Genomic DNA, 16,686 nt, shown 5'->3' on the forward strand with positions numbered 1-16,686 from the left:
GCTAGTATATGCATGTAAATTTCTTCTTCAATCCATCAGTCTTCTTGAAGATATCCTTAAAAACAATGACGAAATTCACAAAAATTATAGTCAGTATAGCACCTAAAATCCACGAATAAGCATTTTTGTCGAATTTCTTTAAAGTGATACCTCTCTCCTACTAAATTTTACTTAATCTCCTTGCTTGGTATCTAACATAATTTCGCCTTTAGAGATTTCAACTCAAATTGTAAATGGTCTGTAAGCGTAAATCTTTCACCAGTGATTAACAAGTAATTAAAACAAAAATAGCTGTTATATTTTAACTATAGCATATGAAATGAGAAACAAAGGTGGACGATAATTAGAAACAAAGTTAAAAGTATCCATACACGTTTATTACCCTCTAGTTTTTCAATTAAAATTGTCCTCCAGTCCACTTCACAAAACTTCCTCTGTTGGGTAGAATACTCACCATGGTAGAATGTTAGTACTATTGTATACAAACAGAAAGCGGTTTGACATTACTATTTACTAAAGACCTACAGGGGACAAATGAGTCACATTATGGAAAATCTGTTTATAAGGTAGTCACGAGATTAGTTTATAAAAAGTAATGACACAAGGAAATTCAGGGTATAGCTAGGTAGTACCTAATTGCCATAGCCTAACTAAAGGTAGAGTACTAGGGCTATATACTAGTACCTAGTACTACCTACCTACCTATTAACGTTTTACCTAGGTCTAGCATAGTCTTACTTCACCTACCTACTAGCCTAGGTACTTATTGCCTAATACCACCACCCCACTAGTAAGTGTCGTGATTAGGTAGTAGTACCAGCTCCATTAGAATGAATGGTAAGACGTAGGTAAACAATAATAGTACTACCTAGCACGTTGCTGATTATCATGGTAATTTTGTGTGACAGATTTGAGCAAGAGTTTCGTACTACCTAGCTACTAGCTAGGTACCTATATTAGTAGGTAGCTAGCTAATAGGCTACCTAGGTAGTATAGGCTACCTAATGTTCAGGAGACTCAAGATCATTGTAGTACTATAAAAACTCTTCAAGCCTAGTATCAAATGTAGGTAGGTAAATACCTAGGTAGTAGTTATAATAAGGAATTAGGTTCCAGAGCTTTGGTAATAGGTATACTACAAGGTAGTTACAGAAGTTTTTCCCATGTCCTAGTACTACTCATCTAAACTGATGCCAGTTATAGGCTAGCTAGTTCCCAGAGATGATTCTCCAACCTTAGGAGTTAGTCTTTTAATATAAAAGGCAAGGGTTTGTATTCTTGTCAGAACAAACACTAAATTTACAGGGTAATCTGTATTTTTCTTAGATATAGCTACAAACCAGAACCTCTTTATAATCCCACTTGGAAAAGTGCTGAGTTTCTGACTGGTGGGTGGGCAGTAACTTGCCTTGCATCCACCTGTCTTGTTACTATGCTTCAGCATTTATTTTACACCTCATAACCTTGAATACTCTTTATATAAGACTGATTTGTATAGTATACCTATCATGGACAAATTAGATTATCTTTAAAATCTGGTAACCTACATTACTTACAGTGTGCTTTCATATGGTTGTCCCTTATTGAGAGAAGTGTTTAGGTTGACTGAACATATGAGGTCTTTGAAACAAATTTGGTCTTAATAATAAGATAATCTTCTGGTGCTAGCTGGAAAACCAGTAAAAAAACAATCGAAGATTGTAAAGCAAGGAATGTGTGGCATATGGTAACTCATGCATATATGGAGTGGATGCTTGGTCACCGACTAAGATCATACCCCAGCAAAATATCAGTCTTTCTTCTACCTCCTTGAAGACAGGAGTTTCGTTTCGCTCGTCATTTTTAGCATTCTAATATGTATGAAGATTGGTATGTGATTGTTACACTTGGCTCTTACATCTATGGCATGTGTGTTAGATCAGTTCTGTTTGAGTAAATTGATATGTACAGTACAGTAGCTCTGATTTTAGGATAAAATACCTTGACATCATTTTGGGAAATGAGAAAATCTGTGTGAATCTTCCCTAGGTACCTAAATTACCTTTAGATTTAAACATATTAAATATATGTATTTTTTTCAGAAATTCGCCACTGCACTAAAGATTTGACCAGTTTTGTAATTACATGGTGGTAAAGTGTCAGTTTTTGGAACATATGAGACCTTTGGTTGGAGTTCTATAAGGATTAAAGATGAAAATTCCATCACTAAATGCATCCATTTTAAGAGTATCAAGTAAGTTCACGTGTGCTTTAAAATTTTTCTAAATTATCTTATATTTGTATGAAACACAATTTCAAAGTATTGTTTTTAGACCAAGTGAGCACCCATTATAATTATTTTATATAAAAATGTAATGACTGTTTAATTTTATGTATCTGATTACATTAGCTTTTTTTATATTAATGAGAACATAATGATGTATAGTGCATACACAGTAGTCAGTTGAAAAAATTGAAGAATAAAGACAAGATGTTACCTGTGACAGTGTCAGAATGTATCTTATTTAAACATTTTGTTCTCTGTTTTAACTGTCATATTCCACTTTGTAAGCACTTTTTTTCCCTAATTATACATACTTTTTATCCTTAACTACACAGTACGTAGTAATTTATGTATTCTGACGCATTTCACATTCAGCTGAATGCATCCTCAGGGTCTGTACAATAAATAATGACCAATATAAATTATATCACACATTAGTATACACTATATTACATTTGTTCATACGCGAACAAACCTTCCGTCTTAACACTAGCTGGATCTGCTTAAACAATCGGAGATTGTAAAGCAAGGAATCCGTGAGATCTGGCAACACGTACATATATCTGGTGAAAACTGGTCAAAGACCACCCACCCCACGCTATCACGTTTAGTCTTTTTCTTAACCGTTTGGATGTGCGACGCGGTTGCTCACTCTCCGTCCAACCCAGTTGTTTTGCCCGTTTTCACTCTTTTGCTTGTCTGTGTGATTGTGTTTGTGTTATTATGGCTTCCTCTGTGTCTTCTCGGCCTCGCCAACCTATGTGCCTAGGGACTCAAGGTTTCCTTTGTTCTCGTTTCCTGGCTTCTTCGGTTATGAACCTCCATTCCACATGCAGTAGGTGTCGTTCTAATTTCTGTACTATAACGAATCCCTGCCCAGAATGTTGTGTATGGCCTAAATCGCAGTGGAAGTTATTTTATAGGAAGAGTGAGCATCGTAGAGTTTCGACTCTTCCCTCATGGGAAGGGTTTTCATCTCCTCGCTCAGATGCATTGTCTTCTTCCTCAGTCACTCCCCATGATGCTAGAGTTTGTGTACCCGTGTCTTATTCCTTTTCTTCCATCGATTCGTCATTGGAAGTATCAGGAGGCCCACAGGCTGATTTAATGTGTAATGTCGCCCCCTCTTCCTTGTGGATTAATTTGCTCCCCGGGAGGGAGGAGGCTATTTCATCAGTTTCTTCTGTTTCAGAATCGGAGGTGTCCAAAATGGCGGCACTCTGGATGTCGCGTGGTCTACAGGGTTCATCTAGCTCACCTCCTCCCCCTGGCCTTCTCTATGTTGGTGCCCGCGGTCAGCCATTTTGTAGTGCGCTGCCTGGGTATCATCATATTGCTTCACCAGTGAGGTCTGCCGCTAGCTCAAGTCAAGGGAGGCTGTGACGTCTCTCTCAGCCATTGGTGATGTCACTCCCAGTTCCATTGGTGACATCATTCCCAGTTTTTTCAGTGACGTCACTCCCTGCTACGTTGGTGTCTTCGGTTGGGGCTGCTGCGCTGCCTCACTCCTCTGTGTCACCATCATTTGCTCCTGTGACATCATCGCTGCCATCCAGGACGTATCCTCTTCCATCTGTGTCGTCTGCATCCTCTTGCAGATCTGTCCGAGGCTTTATGTCAGGCGGTTCTTAAGAGATTGGAGTCTGTTTTGGAGGATAGGTTTGCTGCCTTCTCTGCTGAGAAGGCTGTGAGCAAACGTGTTGCGTCGCCCCCCTCCTCTCCTGCCAAGAGGCTGTGTAGGAAGGAGTGGTGTCTTCTTCCCCTCAATCGCCTCCATTTCCACCATGTCGGTGTATCAAGCGTTGGAGGGTTAAGGACTTTGTTATTTCTTTGTCAACGAGTGAAGAGTGGCACGTCCGTGTTCCTGAAAGTGTTAGTGTTTTGTATCCTTTCCCTGTCCAATCTCCTGTTGCTGCGTTGTCCTCTTCTTCGGGACACGAGTGTGTTGCGGCCGCGCACATATGTGTGTATGTTGGTGATTTGTCTGCTGCTTCTGCTTCAGTGCCTATTCATTGTCATAAGGATATTAAGGTTCCTGTGAAAAGATTGAAAGTTGTAAATGAGGAAGTGGTGCAGACAGGGTGTTCGCCTTCCCCTCCCGATGATGCTGTTTGTGGTTCAACTCCAAGGAATTCTTATTCTGCATCAAGAGTTTGAGATGCTTCTCATGTGCACGTACGTGTGTCTGCTCCCCACAGACACGTACGTGGACACGTACGTAAGTCATCTATTGCGAGTGTTTGTAGTAGTGTTCCTAGTGTTGTTATTGGTTCGTCGCAGGAGTTGGTGCGCGGCTCCAATCCAGACAGGTCTTTGGTGCCTGTGTTGGCTGGCACCCCAGGTTCTTTGGCTGCTGTGTCTGCATGAGTTGGTTTGCATGAGGAAGGTATGTTGAATAAGCCTGCATCTTCTTGTCGTCGGGCTCCATTGCCAGACCAGGAGGAAGGGGAGACACAAGAGTTTTTGTCTTCTTTTACCGAGGTTGTTGATCTCATTCATGGGTTCAACAATCTGGAGAGTAGGACTTAGGCCCGGTTGTATTTCACTCCTACTTGCTTGGAAGCCTTGCTGGGGGCTACGCAAGATCCTAAGTCATCTTATCAGCTTCCTTTATTGGAGCATGTCCAGTCGGTCTTGCAGAAGGTGAACGCCTCTGTGTTAGACCGGGATGGATCTTTTTGGTCAAGGGATTCTTCCAAGTTGCTTCCTCCACCCCCTCACGAGGCATAAGAAGTATTACACTACTAACTCTGTCGGCTTGTTGCCTTGAAAACTTAACCCAGACATCATACGTCTCAAGCTAGGGTTGACTTTGGAGCAGGTGAGGTCAGTTGCGCTGTCCTTATCACCGCAGGATGCTTTGGCGATGGAGTCTACAGCAATCTCCATGTTACAGAGGTGTCGTGGTTAGACTTGTGGTCGATGGCCATTGCCAAGATTGCGTCTGACAGGTCTGCAGAATGGTTGGTGAGTGCATCATCTCATGCCAGTTTGTTACAGTCTGGGGGCAAGGCGTTTTCTTATCTTATTCATCTTAGTGTCAATTTGTGGGTTAATCTTCTGATCAGAAGAGACGCAGTGTTGTCCAGGATTGCAAGATCAGTTGACCCTGAGTCCTTGTTGGCCCTCAGGAATGGGGATTTGTTGGATTCTCAGTTCCTGTTTCCTCGGACTGAGTTGGAGGACGTGATAGACTGGCAGCAAGCTGACATGAAGGACAGGTCAGTGCACCAGGCTGTCTCCAAGTTGGAGTCTTGTCGTCCTCCTCCTCCTCAGCAACAAATTTAGAGATTGTCACCTAGTAAGCCGTCTAGAAATTCGGCTTCAGCTGGACCCTCTCATTTGTTGTCTCAGCCTAAGTCAGATGACCAACATCCCTATCGGCCCCATTCTTACAGGCCAAGGAGTGGCTCCAGGGGTAAAAATAAGGGGGTCGTCGTTAGGTTGGGCGCCTCTCCCTCTCCTTTGCCACGGGTGGGGGGCTGTCTGGCAGGCCAGTGGGCTAAGTGGCAGAGTAATGGGCGGAGAAATGGGTAGTAGATGTTCTTCAGGTGGGGTATCTACTACCATTCGACTTCTCCCCCCCGCTGTTGGACAGACCTCTGCTCAGGCGAGTGTATTCCCACGATTCTCCGAAGTTCTTAGCTCTGCAGAAAATGTTGGACAAGGGTACAATAGAGGAAGTGGTGTGTCTGTCTCAGGAGTTTTACAGTCACATCTTCTTGGTGCCGAAGGCGTCAGGGGGTTGGAGGCCTGTGATTGACCTATCCACTTTGAATAATTTTGTCAGGAAGATGAGGTTCAAGATGGAGAACCCGCAATTGGTGATGGCAGCAGTGAGGGAAAACAACTTCATGCTGTCAATAGATCTAAGGGACGCATACTTCCAAATCCCTATTCATCCGTCGTCCAAGAAGTTCTTTCGCTTCTCTCTTGGAGACAAGGTGTTCCAATTCAAAGTTTTGTGCTTCGGATTGACCACGTCCCCTCAGGTGTTCACAAGGATCTTCTCTTTCGTCTCAACTTGGGCTCATGCTCAAGGGATCCGCCTGCTGAGGTACCTCAATGACTGGTTGGTCGTAGCGAGTTTCAGAGAGAATAAACTGCAAGACAGAGATCGCCTGCGTCAGTTTTGTCTGGAACTCAGCATTTTGGTGAACCTAGAGAAATTGAATCTCGTACCCAGTCAAGGAATTCTTTATCTAGGCATGGCCATCGTACAGCAGCGTCAAGGGTTTTTTCGTCAGATCAGAGGTTGGAGAAGTTGTGAGCAGTGGCGCACGACTTCCTGTCGCAGCCAGATCAGTCAGCTCATCAGTGGCAGGTTCTTCTGGGAATTTTATCTCCTCTGGAGACGCTGGTCCCTCGTGGGCGACTTCATCTTTGGTCTCTGCAATGAGACTAAGGGACTTCAGGTCTCTGGCGGGGGACCTCCTGATAAGGTTCCTCTGTCCCCAGAAGTGAGAGAAGATCTTCATAGGTGGTTGGATGATCAGAATCTCTTGGAAGGTGTTCCTCTGCGGTCTCTGCCACCAGACTTCCTTATGTTTTCAGATACCTCCCTTGCAGGTTGGGGCACTCATTTAGGCAGCCTCATTACTTCAGGCGTTTGGAGTTTGGAGGACAAACAGCAACATATCAATGTGTTGGGAGTTAAGGGCAACCTTTCTGGGTCTGAAGGAATTTTGGGAGAAGGTAGAGGGACATTCTGTAGTTCTCATGTCAGGCTTGTTATCCCGCCACAATGTTGGGGTTCAGCCAGGTCCAACCATCCGTGTCAGTGTCCCTGACAGCTCTCACCAAGCCAGACTGGTATGTCAAGCTCTTTTTCAAGAGAGGATCCATCTCATGGCTTGGGAATCTGTTATAACCTGAAGGTCTCTCTCCTTTAGAATTACTTCAGGCCGAATGGCAAAAGTCTTTATTTTAAAGAGTTCTTTGGGTTATTTGTTACTTTGATGATCTTTTGGAGTTTACTACTATTTTGGCTTATTGAGTTATTTTTACTAATTACCCTGTAACTATGAAAGTAAGAGGAATTTTGATGAAATATTTTTTATATGCATTCTCCATTGCCATATGAAGCTCCATGAATTTTTTCATGATTTTGTATTTTCATCTTATATTGGCTGGCCGGTGCCCTTTACTTAATGATGTGTGTCAACAAGAGGGGGAGGATGGTCCTCTTCCACTTCTGCCTGTTGGAAATGCATGATTGGGTATTTGCCATGCTGTTGACCTGTCAGCCAGGGACATTCCTGCTAGAGGAAATGTTTTAGCAGAAACTTAATTGCCTGGGGCAGTTAGTTAATTGGTTCACACTTTCTTGAATGGGGAAAGGCTTTTTGAGCTTTGAGGGCTTCAGGGATCAACCTGTTTACCACACTAGTAGACAGGAAGCTCCTGATGTAATGCTTTACTGTTCCGGATCCTGAGCTACCATTGACGGTACTGTCCAGAACCTCAGGAACAATCTGAACATCTACGCCTTTTGCATCTCTAAATATGATATGCAGATATCAAACATGTGTTTGTTATTCCAAGTCTTTGATAATCCTGGTGCCACTTATTGATCTTGTGCTGAGTGGTGCCATGATCTGCTAGTTCTTCTAGTTGAGGCACCCAGGATTACCCCTCGGGTCACTTTTCTCTGTTTCCCACACATTTTGAGGTATCCTCATCTAATGTGTATACTAGAGAAGTGGGCCCTATTTTCCAGTTGGCATTTTAGACAAGGTTTTTCTCTGCTTGGAGTTACCTTTCAGCAGACTGTAGGTTTACTTGTCCTCATTCATGGAGACATGCTACTTTGAATTCCTGTTTTGAAAGTATGACACTTTCTTGAGCCAGGGCTTTGGACTGAAGGGTTGGACATCTCTTCATTGGCAGAGTTGTCCATGTTCATTGGAGCCTTGGAAATTCTTGGCCACCTCAGGGCTGTTGCCTCCAGAGTGGGATGTGACTCATGTTCTCCACAGTCTAACTTGTGTCATAGATCCTTGTCAAAGAATGTTTATATTGTAGGAACAAGTTGCAAATTAAAGGTGATTTGCATTTTTCATAAGTATACAAACCTGAATTCCTTTATAGTACTCCTACCACTGACTATTCCTAATTTTGTCTATCATTAAAGGAAAAAGTGATAGGGTATTGACGGGTAACAAGAGGTACTCTGCTGCTTGCCTATCTTCCACCATTAACCATTTTGTTAACATGTTTCAACAACTGAGCCAGCAGTGAATGAACATTATACATATAGAAAGGACTTCAAGGTTTGTATGTCTGGGAAAAATGCAAGTTATACAGGCAGTCCCTGGTTATTGGCAGGGGTTTCATTCTCGGCGGGGTGCTGATAAGCGAAAGCCGCCATTAGCTGAAACTCAGCGGTTTATGGTGCCAATAACCAGTTAATGGCACCTCTGTTAGGTATGTTATGGCGCCATACTCTATTATCAGCTTCTTATGGTGCCGATAACCGAAACTCGGCCCGTTACGGCGCCATAAATTGCTGATTTTATGGCTAGCGCCTTAAAACTGGTTTGCCATTAACCAAGTCCGGCGATAACTGGGGACTGCCTGTATTAATATTGAACTATAGATTATATTTATTATATTATCTCAAGTATATTATATACCATATTGTATCTAGGTGTTTTTAAGTCCTTCATAGTTTGTTTAAACCACAGAATAAAATTTTTGCTCTAATGGGGCTTCCTTAAATTATTTTTTCTTTAGTTAGGGGTGAAAATTGGAACAGGGAAAGGTTGATGAGGCCTATCAGCTAGGTGGGAAATTACCAATTGGAATGGATGAAAATAAAAGATAGTAAGTTGCAGATGGAGTCCAAAGGAACCATGCAAAGAACATTTGCACCATCCACTAAGTTTAGTTGGAAGACTAAAAGTGGTATTCCTTATAGTTACCATACTTATAGAACTGTGAGATTTTAGCAAATTGTTAAATCAGAATTTCTCTTGAAAATCTTTTTGAAATATTTTTTACAGTTATACTGAATTTATAGTTGGATTCAAGGGAATTGCTAATGAATTTTAAAGGAAGATGTAACAAGCTGTGAGGTAATGGTAGGCGGATGGGAAGTAGGTAGTAGAAAGAAGAAACTATCTGAAGTTCTCTTGTCATGGGAGATTGTATTTTGTGTTGTATTTCATATTTAATGTAGAGTTCAGGATGTTTTTGCCATATTAAAATTATATTGGATCTGCTGGTGAAATAAGAAAAGGACAATGGTATTCTGATAGGAAGTTGCATATGAAAATGTCAGAATCCATGTCGATAGGTGAAAGTCATGTCAGTCATCTGTCATACTCTTTGAGATGTTCACTAATATAAAGCATTCTCTTATGCGGTTATCTTAAATTCTTCTTAGTTGTAAAACAATTAAATAGGTAACACTTCTTATATTTCTGGGCTCAGCTCGTGTCGGCCTATGAAAGTATCCTTAATATCATTCTTTCTAGGCAAAATTAATCTAAAATTACCAGAGAAAAACAAAATTAAGAAAATGTCAGTAAAACTGACTCGCTCACTCTATAAAAGAAGTGTCGGTATGAGAATAGGGGCGAGTGGGAACACTACCACGAGTCATTCACCATTTAGACCTTCCAACCTAAAATCCCCACCAGAGAGAGCTGATACGAAAGGGTGATGCGGCCGCTACTACTACTACTACTGACGCCACAGACAGCAGCGCCCCTAGCGGTCATCCTTAATCTTTAGACGAACACGTTGAGTGCATTTTTCTCTCGTGCCGTGTTTTCTTCGGATTTCTACTTGAATTCATCATGGAACGTGCAGCTATCGCATCGGCTAAGTTAAGTGCCTCATAAGTAGTATTTTACTGTTTGTTAGTCTTCCAGGGACCAGTATTTTCCTTCTTAATAGGTCATATACGGTCTCCCGGTTGACTCGTGGCAGCTGCATGCCGCCTCGTGTTAAGATTTCCCGGTCTCCCATACTGGGACATCTTATACTTATGGGCTTACTATATCACGTTCATCGTTTATTACATCGTTTTTATAGCTAGGACAGCCCTTTTACCATTTCTCTTAGTTTGGTATTTAGGGCTATACTGTGTTTCTGGCCCAGCATCCCGGCTCTTGCTCTTCATCGGCTATCGCTGGCTCCGAGTAGTCAACTGTTCCTCGGAACAGATTGCCTCCTCCTGGGCTTCTTTTTCTTTTTACTAAAAGTGTCTTTTCCCTCTTTTACGATGTATTATTAGTTTTATTTAGGGTGTTAGGCTAGCCTAGGTGCATGTACCATGTGTTGGTACAGTCTGGTTCACGTGGCCCTTCCATGGTTGTGTTGCTATCGCGGCTTAGGCCACTTGCGGTCACGTGTTCCATAGCACCTTACCCTTCCCCTTCCCTCCCTACCAGGTATAGGGAGGGGTCTGGGGGACTCCTTGGTTACCATGACAACCACAGTAGCCTTCCTCCCTCTCTCTCTGAGGAGGCCAGGAGCTCCCTCCCAGCTGGGGTATAGGGCGACCACTTGTCTCGGGTACCGGGTCACCGAGCGGGTAGTTGTAGGGACGGGGAGGGGTAGGCCACCCCCCCTCTCTCTCTCTCCCGCCGCGTTATGCCGGGAACCCCCCCCTATTGCTCAGTCCCACCCTACCCCTACTGTAATGAACGGAGCCTCCGCTGCAGCCGGGGCCCCTTTGGTTATAGTTCGTCTGGCTCCGCCAGCGGGCGGGGTGGTCATTACTAGTGGTCTGTTGCTTGCCTACTATATCCTCTTTTTTCCGCTACCGGAGGAGAGCTTGCTTCTTACCCGGGCACTCTTCTAGTAGACGGGAAAAAATTTATATACTTCGTTATAAATATAAGGATGTACCCTAATTTTACGGTGAATTTTAGTTTTAATTATTTTTGTGTGTACCATCTCCGTCGTTCTCCGTCGTGGTTTCATGGCTCCCCACCACACCTGGTTGGATATTTTTCTCCTGTCTCCGGCGTAGCCTTAGACAACTCCAACCGCCTAGTTACCACACGTATTACGGCGGGGCTCTGGTTTAATCTAACTTTCACGCTCCGGCATGCAGCGGAGCAATTGTTAGGCTGTAAGTGTGCTCCTGATACTTATGTATCTTTCCACTTACAGGCTACCAACTGTCAGGTCCTGGGGTGCAACGCGACTCTTTACGACCCCTGCGCCCATGAGGAGTGCAGGACTCACGCCCCGTGTGCCACGACCCACAATGGTATGATCGTCTGGCACCCAGAAGCCTGCACCATATGCTACGACCTTGTTAGTCAGCTGTTGGGGGGGGTAAGTCTACTCTTAGACTTCTTGGTCGTATCACTAATAACACTTAGTTATAAGCTTGTTAAACCCTGTCTCCGCCGCTAGAAGCTTCATTTCGCCCTCTCTTTCAGGCTGCCGCCGTGAAGGAAGTCGCCTTAGCAACCCTGAAGGCTTGGGTGGGCGGCTTCGGGAAGAACGCCGCCAAGGGCCAGCCATACATCCTCGATAAGAAGCTGGCCGTTCAGATCTTCCCCGGCGGCAAGTCAACCGGTTACGTTGATCCCATCTCGGCAGCCTCTCTCATAGCTTCCATACAGCAGGAGGTGCAGCAGCAGCTTGTTCGGGGTCCGCCTCCACGCAGGAGCCGGTCCCAGATGTCGCGAACTTGGACCTGAACATCGAACCTATGGCGGTAGGGGCAGAGGATTTGTTGGTTGAGGTAGGTGTGTCGGGCGCCCAAGGTCTTTCCTTGGGCGCTCCTGGATCTTCTCCTGTCCCTTCTACTGCTTCTTTCCAAGGCTTTACGGGATCTGAGATCCCTGCCTGCTCTCCTGCTCTCTCTGTACCCCCGAAGGTGAAGGGACAGAGAGGACAGAAGACCCTCCACAAGACGACTTCTAAGAAGTCGTCGTCGTCTTCTTCAGCAAAGAAGTCTTCGACTTCCTACGCTGACGCGGTGAAGGCAAAGCCGAGCTCTTCGTACTCTAAGAGCTCTAGAAGCAAGGCTTCTAAGGAGAAGGCTCGCGCTCCAGCCGAGCCAACGCCTTCTCCGGCCTCCACCGCATCCACTCCGGCAACGCCGGTTGGAGTGGCGGGACCAGGCTCCTTTGATCCCACCGCCTTCTCGGCAGTGGTGATGCAGCAAGTGGGAGAGATGGTTGGCTCGCAGGTCTCCGCCCTCGGGACCAGGTTTGAACAGATGTTTGCGCAGCTGTCAAACACCCTCAGTCAGTCGGGCCAATCCATCCAGGATCTCTCTAACAGAGTTAGAGAGAATGAGGACCATGTAGCTGGGCTTTCTCAGGTTCCTCAGCCAATCTCCCCCGTAGCAGGTACTGGCATTCTGCAGCTACCTCCATATGAGTCCCTACCAGCCTTCTCCATGGATAACCCATGGAGAGTGGCCGCTTATGCTCCATTTAATGACGGCATGATCTCTGTCCCGGAGTGTGGGACTCGAAGGATTGAGGACTTCGAGTTTTATCCTCCTGGATTGACTCAGCCTTTCATTGGATATGCTAGGCTGACCGTGGCTGCTCTCACTAGAGAGGACAAGATTTCCCGAGAGAACGTGCTGTATAGTAGGGAGCACGCACAGCGGGAATGGGTTTACTGCCTAGAGGATTGGGAGTGTACCAACACTAAGCTCCAGGCTTTCAAGAGTCCTTTCACTATTTTCGCGACGGAGGAGGAGGCTTCTCTTCCGTTCGCTACCAAAATAGTGGAAGCGACTCTTCAGGCAGTCCTCAAGGATGAGCCCATGCCACAGCTGAGGGAAGCTGAATCTACTTCTCCGCTCTTCCCAGCCTTTGGAGAATTGTGGGAGAACTTGCCTGCCACGTTCACGATTGGTAAGCTTAAGCCAGACTGCGCAATGGACCAGTTTGGCGAGAAGCTTCCAAGGCTGCCTGATACTCTGATTCAGGCGGAGTTCGATGCTCGAACTAGATTTGGGAGGGCCCTTAACTCCCTGATCATCACGGAAATGGCGGCCCTGTCTTATGGCACAGAACCGCTATTCAAGATTCTGGCCAAGTCTCAGCTCCAGACAGTTCAGACGGATGCTTTCGACTTCTTCCAAGCTAGGAGGAACTGCCGAAAGCACGTTCTGCAGGAGGCCACTATTAGGCACGAGCCTAATAGACTCCTGGCTTCCAGCATGTGGGGTGCGGACCTCTTCCCAGAGTCCGCTGTGAACGAGGTGCACCACGAGGCTGCTAGGCTCAACCAGAGCCTTAGGGCTAGGTGGGGCATCTCTTCCAAGAGGAAGCAAGAAACCGCCCCTGCTGCTGGTAAGAAACTTAAGAAGTCTGGCAGAAGGTTCCAGCCTTACCAGAAGCAACAGCAGCAACAGCAGTTTGTTCAGGCCGTCCCAGTTACCCAACAGGGACAGCCATCGACTTCAAAACAGGCTCAACCCATCCTCCTGTTGTCCCCTCAGTCTCAACCCTCAACCTCCTACGCAGTCTCGCCGGCCTTCAACTCTATGTATGAAAGCCAGGCTTACCCAGCCTTTAATAGGTTTTCTAGGGGTAGCAGGGCGAGGGGCCACTTTCGCCAGCGTGGCACAGGGAGAGCTGCAAGAGGAAGGCAATTCAGAGGAGGGCGCAGAGGTCAACCCGCCCAACAACAGTGAGGCTCCCCAGGTAGGAGGGAGGCTGTTCCTCTTCCGTCACAGGTGGGGGTTCAGCAAATGGGCACAGAGCATCGTGTCCAATGGATTGGGTTGGAGTTGGATCAAAGATCCCCCTCCAATCAAATCATTTTATCAGGAACCATCAAAGGAATTGACAGATTACGCGGAGGAACTCCTTCAGAAAGGAGCTATTGCGAGAGTCAAGCATCTAAAATTTCAAGGTCGTTTATTCAGCGTGCCAAAGAAAGGCTCAACAAAAAGAAGGGTAATCTTAGACTTGTCAAAGCTAAACTCTTTCATTCGTTGCGACAAGTTCAAAATGCTTACCATCTCGCAGGTAAGGACCTTACTTCCCCGTGGGGCCGTCACATCCTCCATCGATCATACAGACGCATACTATCATATCCCTATAGCCAGGCACTTCCGTCCATTCCTAGGCTTCAAACTAGGAAATCAGACGTTCTCATTCAAAGTGATGCCCTTCAGTCTGAATGTAGCCCCCAGGGTATTCACGAAAGTAGCAGAAGTGGTAGTTCAACAGTTGAGAACTCAAGGGATAATGGTAGCAGCATACCTCGACGATTGGTTGATCTGGGCACCAACGGTCGAGGAATGTCTCAAAGCCACAAAGAAGGTAGTTCAATTTCTGGAACATCTGGGGTTCCAGATAAACAAAACGAAATCCAGACTCACTCCGGAGTCTCGTTTTCAGTGGCTAGGAATCAAATGGGATTTGTCTTCCCACAATCTGTCAATTCCGGTGGTCAAAAGAGAAGAAATAGCCAAGTCTGTGAAACAATTTCTCAAATGCAAACAAACATCAAGGAGAAACCAGGAAAGAATCCTAGGTTCTCTTCAGTTTGCCTCAGTGACAGACATCCTCCTTAAAGCAAGGCTGAAAGATATAAATCGAGTTTGGCGATCGAGAGCAAACGCCAAATCTCGAGACAAGTTTGTCAGTAATTCCACAGATCCTTCGCAATCAGCTCCGTCCATGGACAAAAGTGAAGAACCTTGCCAAATTAGTACCCCTTCAATATCCCCTTCCAGTGTTAACCATTCACACGGATGCCTCCCTGTCCGGATGGGGGGGATATTCTCAATTCAAGCAAGTTCAGGGGACTTGGTCAGTTCAGTTCCGCCAGCTTCACATAAACGTCCTGGAAGCAATGGCAGTATTTCTTACCCTGAAGAGACTTCTTCCCCCGAAGAAGTCTCATCTAAGACTAGTTTTGGACAGTGCAGTGGTAGTACATTGCATCAACAGAGGAGGGTCCAAATCCAAACACGTGAATCATGTCATGATAGCCATCTTTGCCCTAGCAGACACACAGATGGCATCTGTCCGCCACTCACCTGGCGGGGGTAAGAAATGTAATAGCAGACGCTTTGTCCCGGTCGGTCCCTCTGGAATCAGAATGGTCCCTGGACGACGGGTCATTCCAGTGGATATGCCGGAGAGTCCCAGGTCTCCAAGTGGATCTCTTCGCCTCACAAGCGAACCACAAGCTCCCTTGCTATGTGGCCCCCAACCTGGACCCTTTGGCTTATGCCACGGACGCCCTGTCGTTAGATTGGAATCAGTGGAGAAAAAAGGGATTTTGACGGAGGAAAAATCTATTTTTGGGTGAGGAGCCGTGTCGCCCGGTGAAATGTCTCGTTAGCCATTTCTAATATATAAAACTAATGCTAAATATACTAGAGAATAAACCAAAGGGACTGACTGAGGTTACTACCCTCAGGCGAGCACTTTTTTAAAATAAAAATGTCGTGTATAAACCAGGGGCGAGTAATACAGCCACGTTTCCTTCACCCCACAGAAAGATCCTCGTCAACAATCCCCAACATACGAGGTGCCGTTATACAGGCCGCCTCCCCGCAACCAACACCCTCCTCCCAAGCGCCATCTACAACATCTAGAGTTAGCAACCCTCAGCTTGTACCACCACCGGGTGGGAGATCAAGATATTACTAAGGTGGGTCACCGGGCGACACGGCTCCTCACCCAAAAATAGATTTTTCCTCCGTCAAAATCCCTTTTTTGGGCTCAAGCCGTGTCACCGGTGAAATCGTACCAGAGAAATGGGGCAAGCTGAAAATAAAGAAAATACTGTAACAAGGAAGGAGAACTAAACCATTTAAATATAAAAAAGAATTTTAATATACATAAACCCCAGTATATAAAAAACTTGTATTGTTAACAAAAGACCTTTCTCAACTTAACAAAATGAGAGAATTCAAAAAATGAATTTATGTACAGCTACAGGAGTTCACCTGTAAAGTCTAAAGGTAATACAAAATTATAACAATACAGCAGTACTTGGTACCAAAGGATCTCTTAAAACAAGCTAATACAAAACTCCCCACCCGTGCCTGTTGAAGGCCCGAGGGAGAGGAAAGCAGGGTTGAACAACTAGGTGAGGCAGGCAAGTGGGAAATAAAAAAGGAGGTGTCAAAGAAAGAGGAAGTTAAGAGTTTTCAGGAACTACAATACTTCCTGCAGCCACGGCAGGGAACTTAAGTGCATTAAGAGATTTAAGGTAGTGGCGTTTGAAAACTGTCGAAGATTTCCACCCAGTGTACTTTTTCAAACCTTCAAAATTCATATGCTGAAAATAGTTAATAGAGGTAGCAATTGCCCGGACATCATGAACCAGGGAAATGAGTCAGGATCTGCCTGTTTAATAAAGTAAAGAATTTGTTGTTTGATACCTCTCATAGTAATTGTTCCTCCTTTTTCTCTCATGAATAAGGGGCCTGATGACTTAAATGACGTTCTATCTAAATAAGATTTGAG

General features: G+C 45.1%; 1 protein-coding gene across 1 annotated transcript in view; it reads left to right on the forward strand.

The window, feature by feature from the left end:
• Positions 1 to 445: 445 nt before the first annotated feature.
• Positions 446 to 16,686, forward strand: part of LOC135220799 (beta-1,3-glucosyltransferase-like) — a gene marked incomplete in the record, with an annotated part of 300,385 nt that continues 284,144 nt past the window's right edge. Inside the window, 2 exon segments of the mRNA XM_064258304.1 lie at positions 446 to 465; positions 2,082 to 2,233. Coding sequence (XP_064114374.1) covers positions 2,191 to 2,233 — 43 coding nt within the window.

Source organism: Macrobrachium nipponense, chromosome 2, assembly GCF_015104395.2.
Source record: "Macrobrachium nipponense isolate FS-2020 chromosome 2, ASM1510439v2, whole genome shotgun sequence".
NCBI classification, from domain to species: domain Eukaryota; kingdom Metazoa; phylum Arthropoda; class Malacostraca; order Decapoda; family Palaemonidae; genus Macrobrachium; species Macrobrachium nipponense.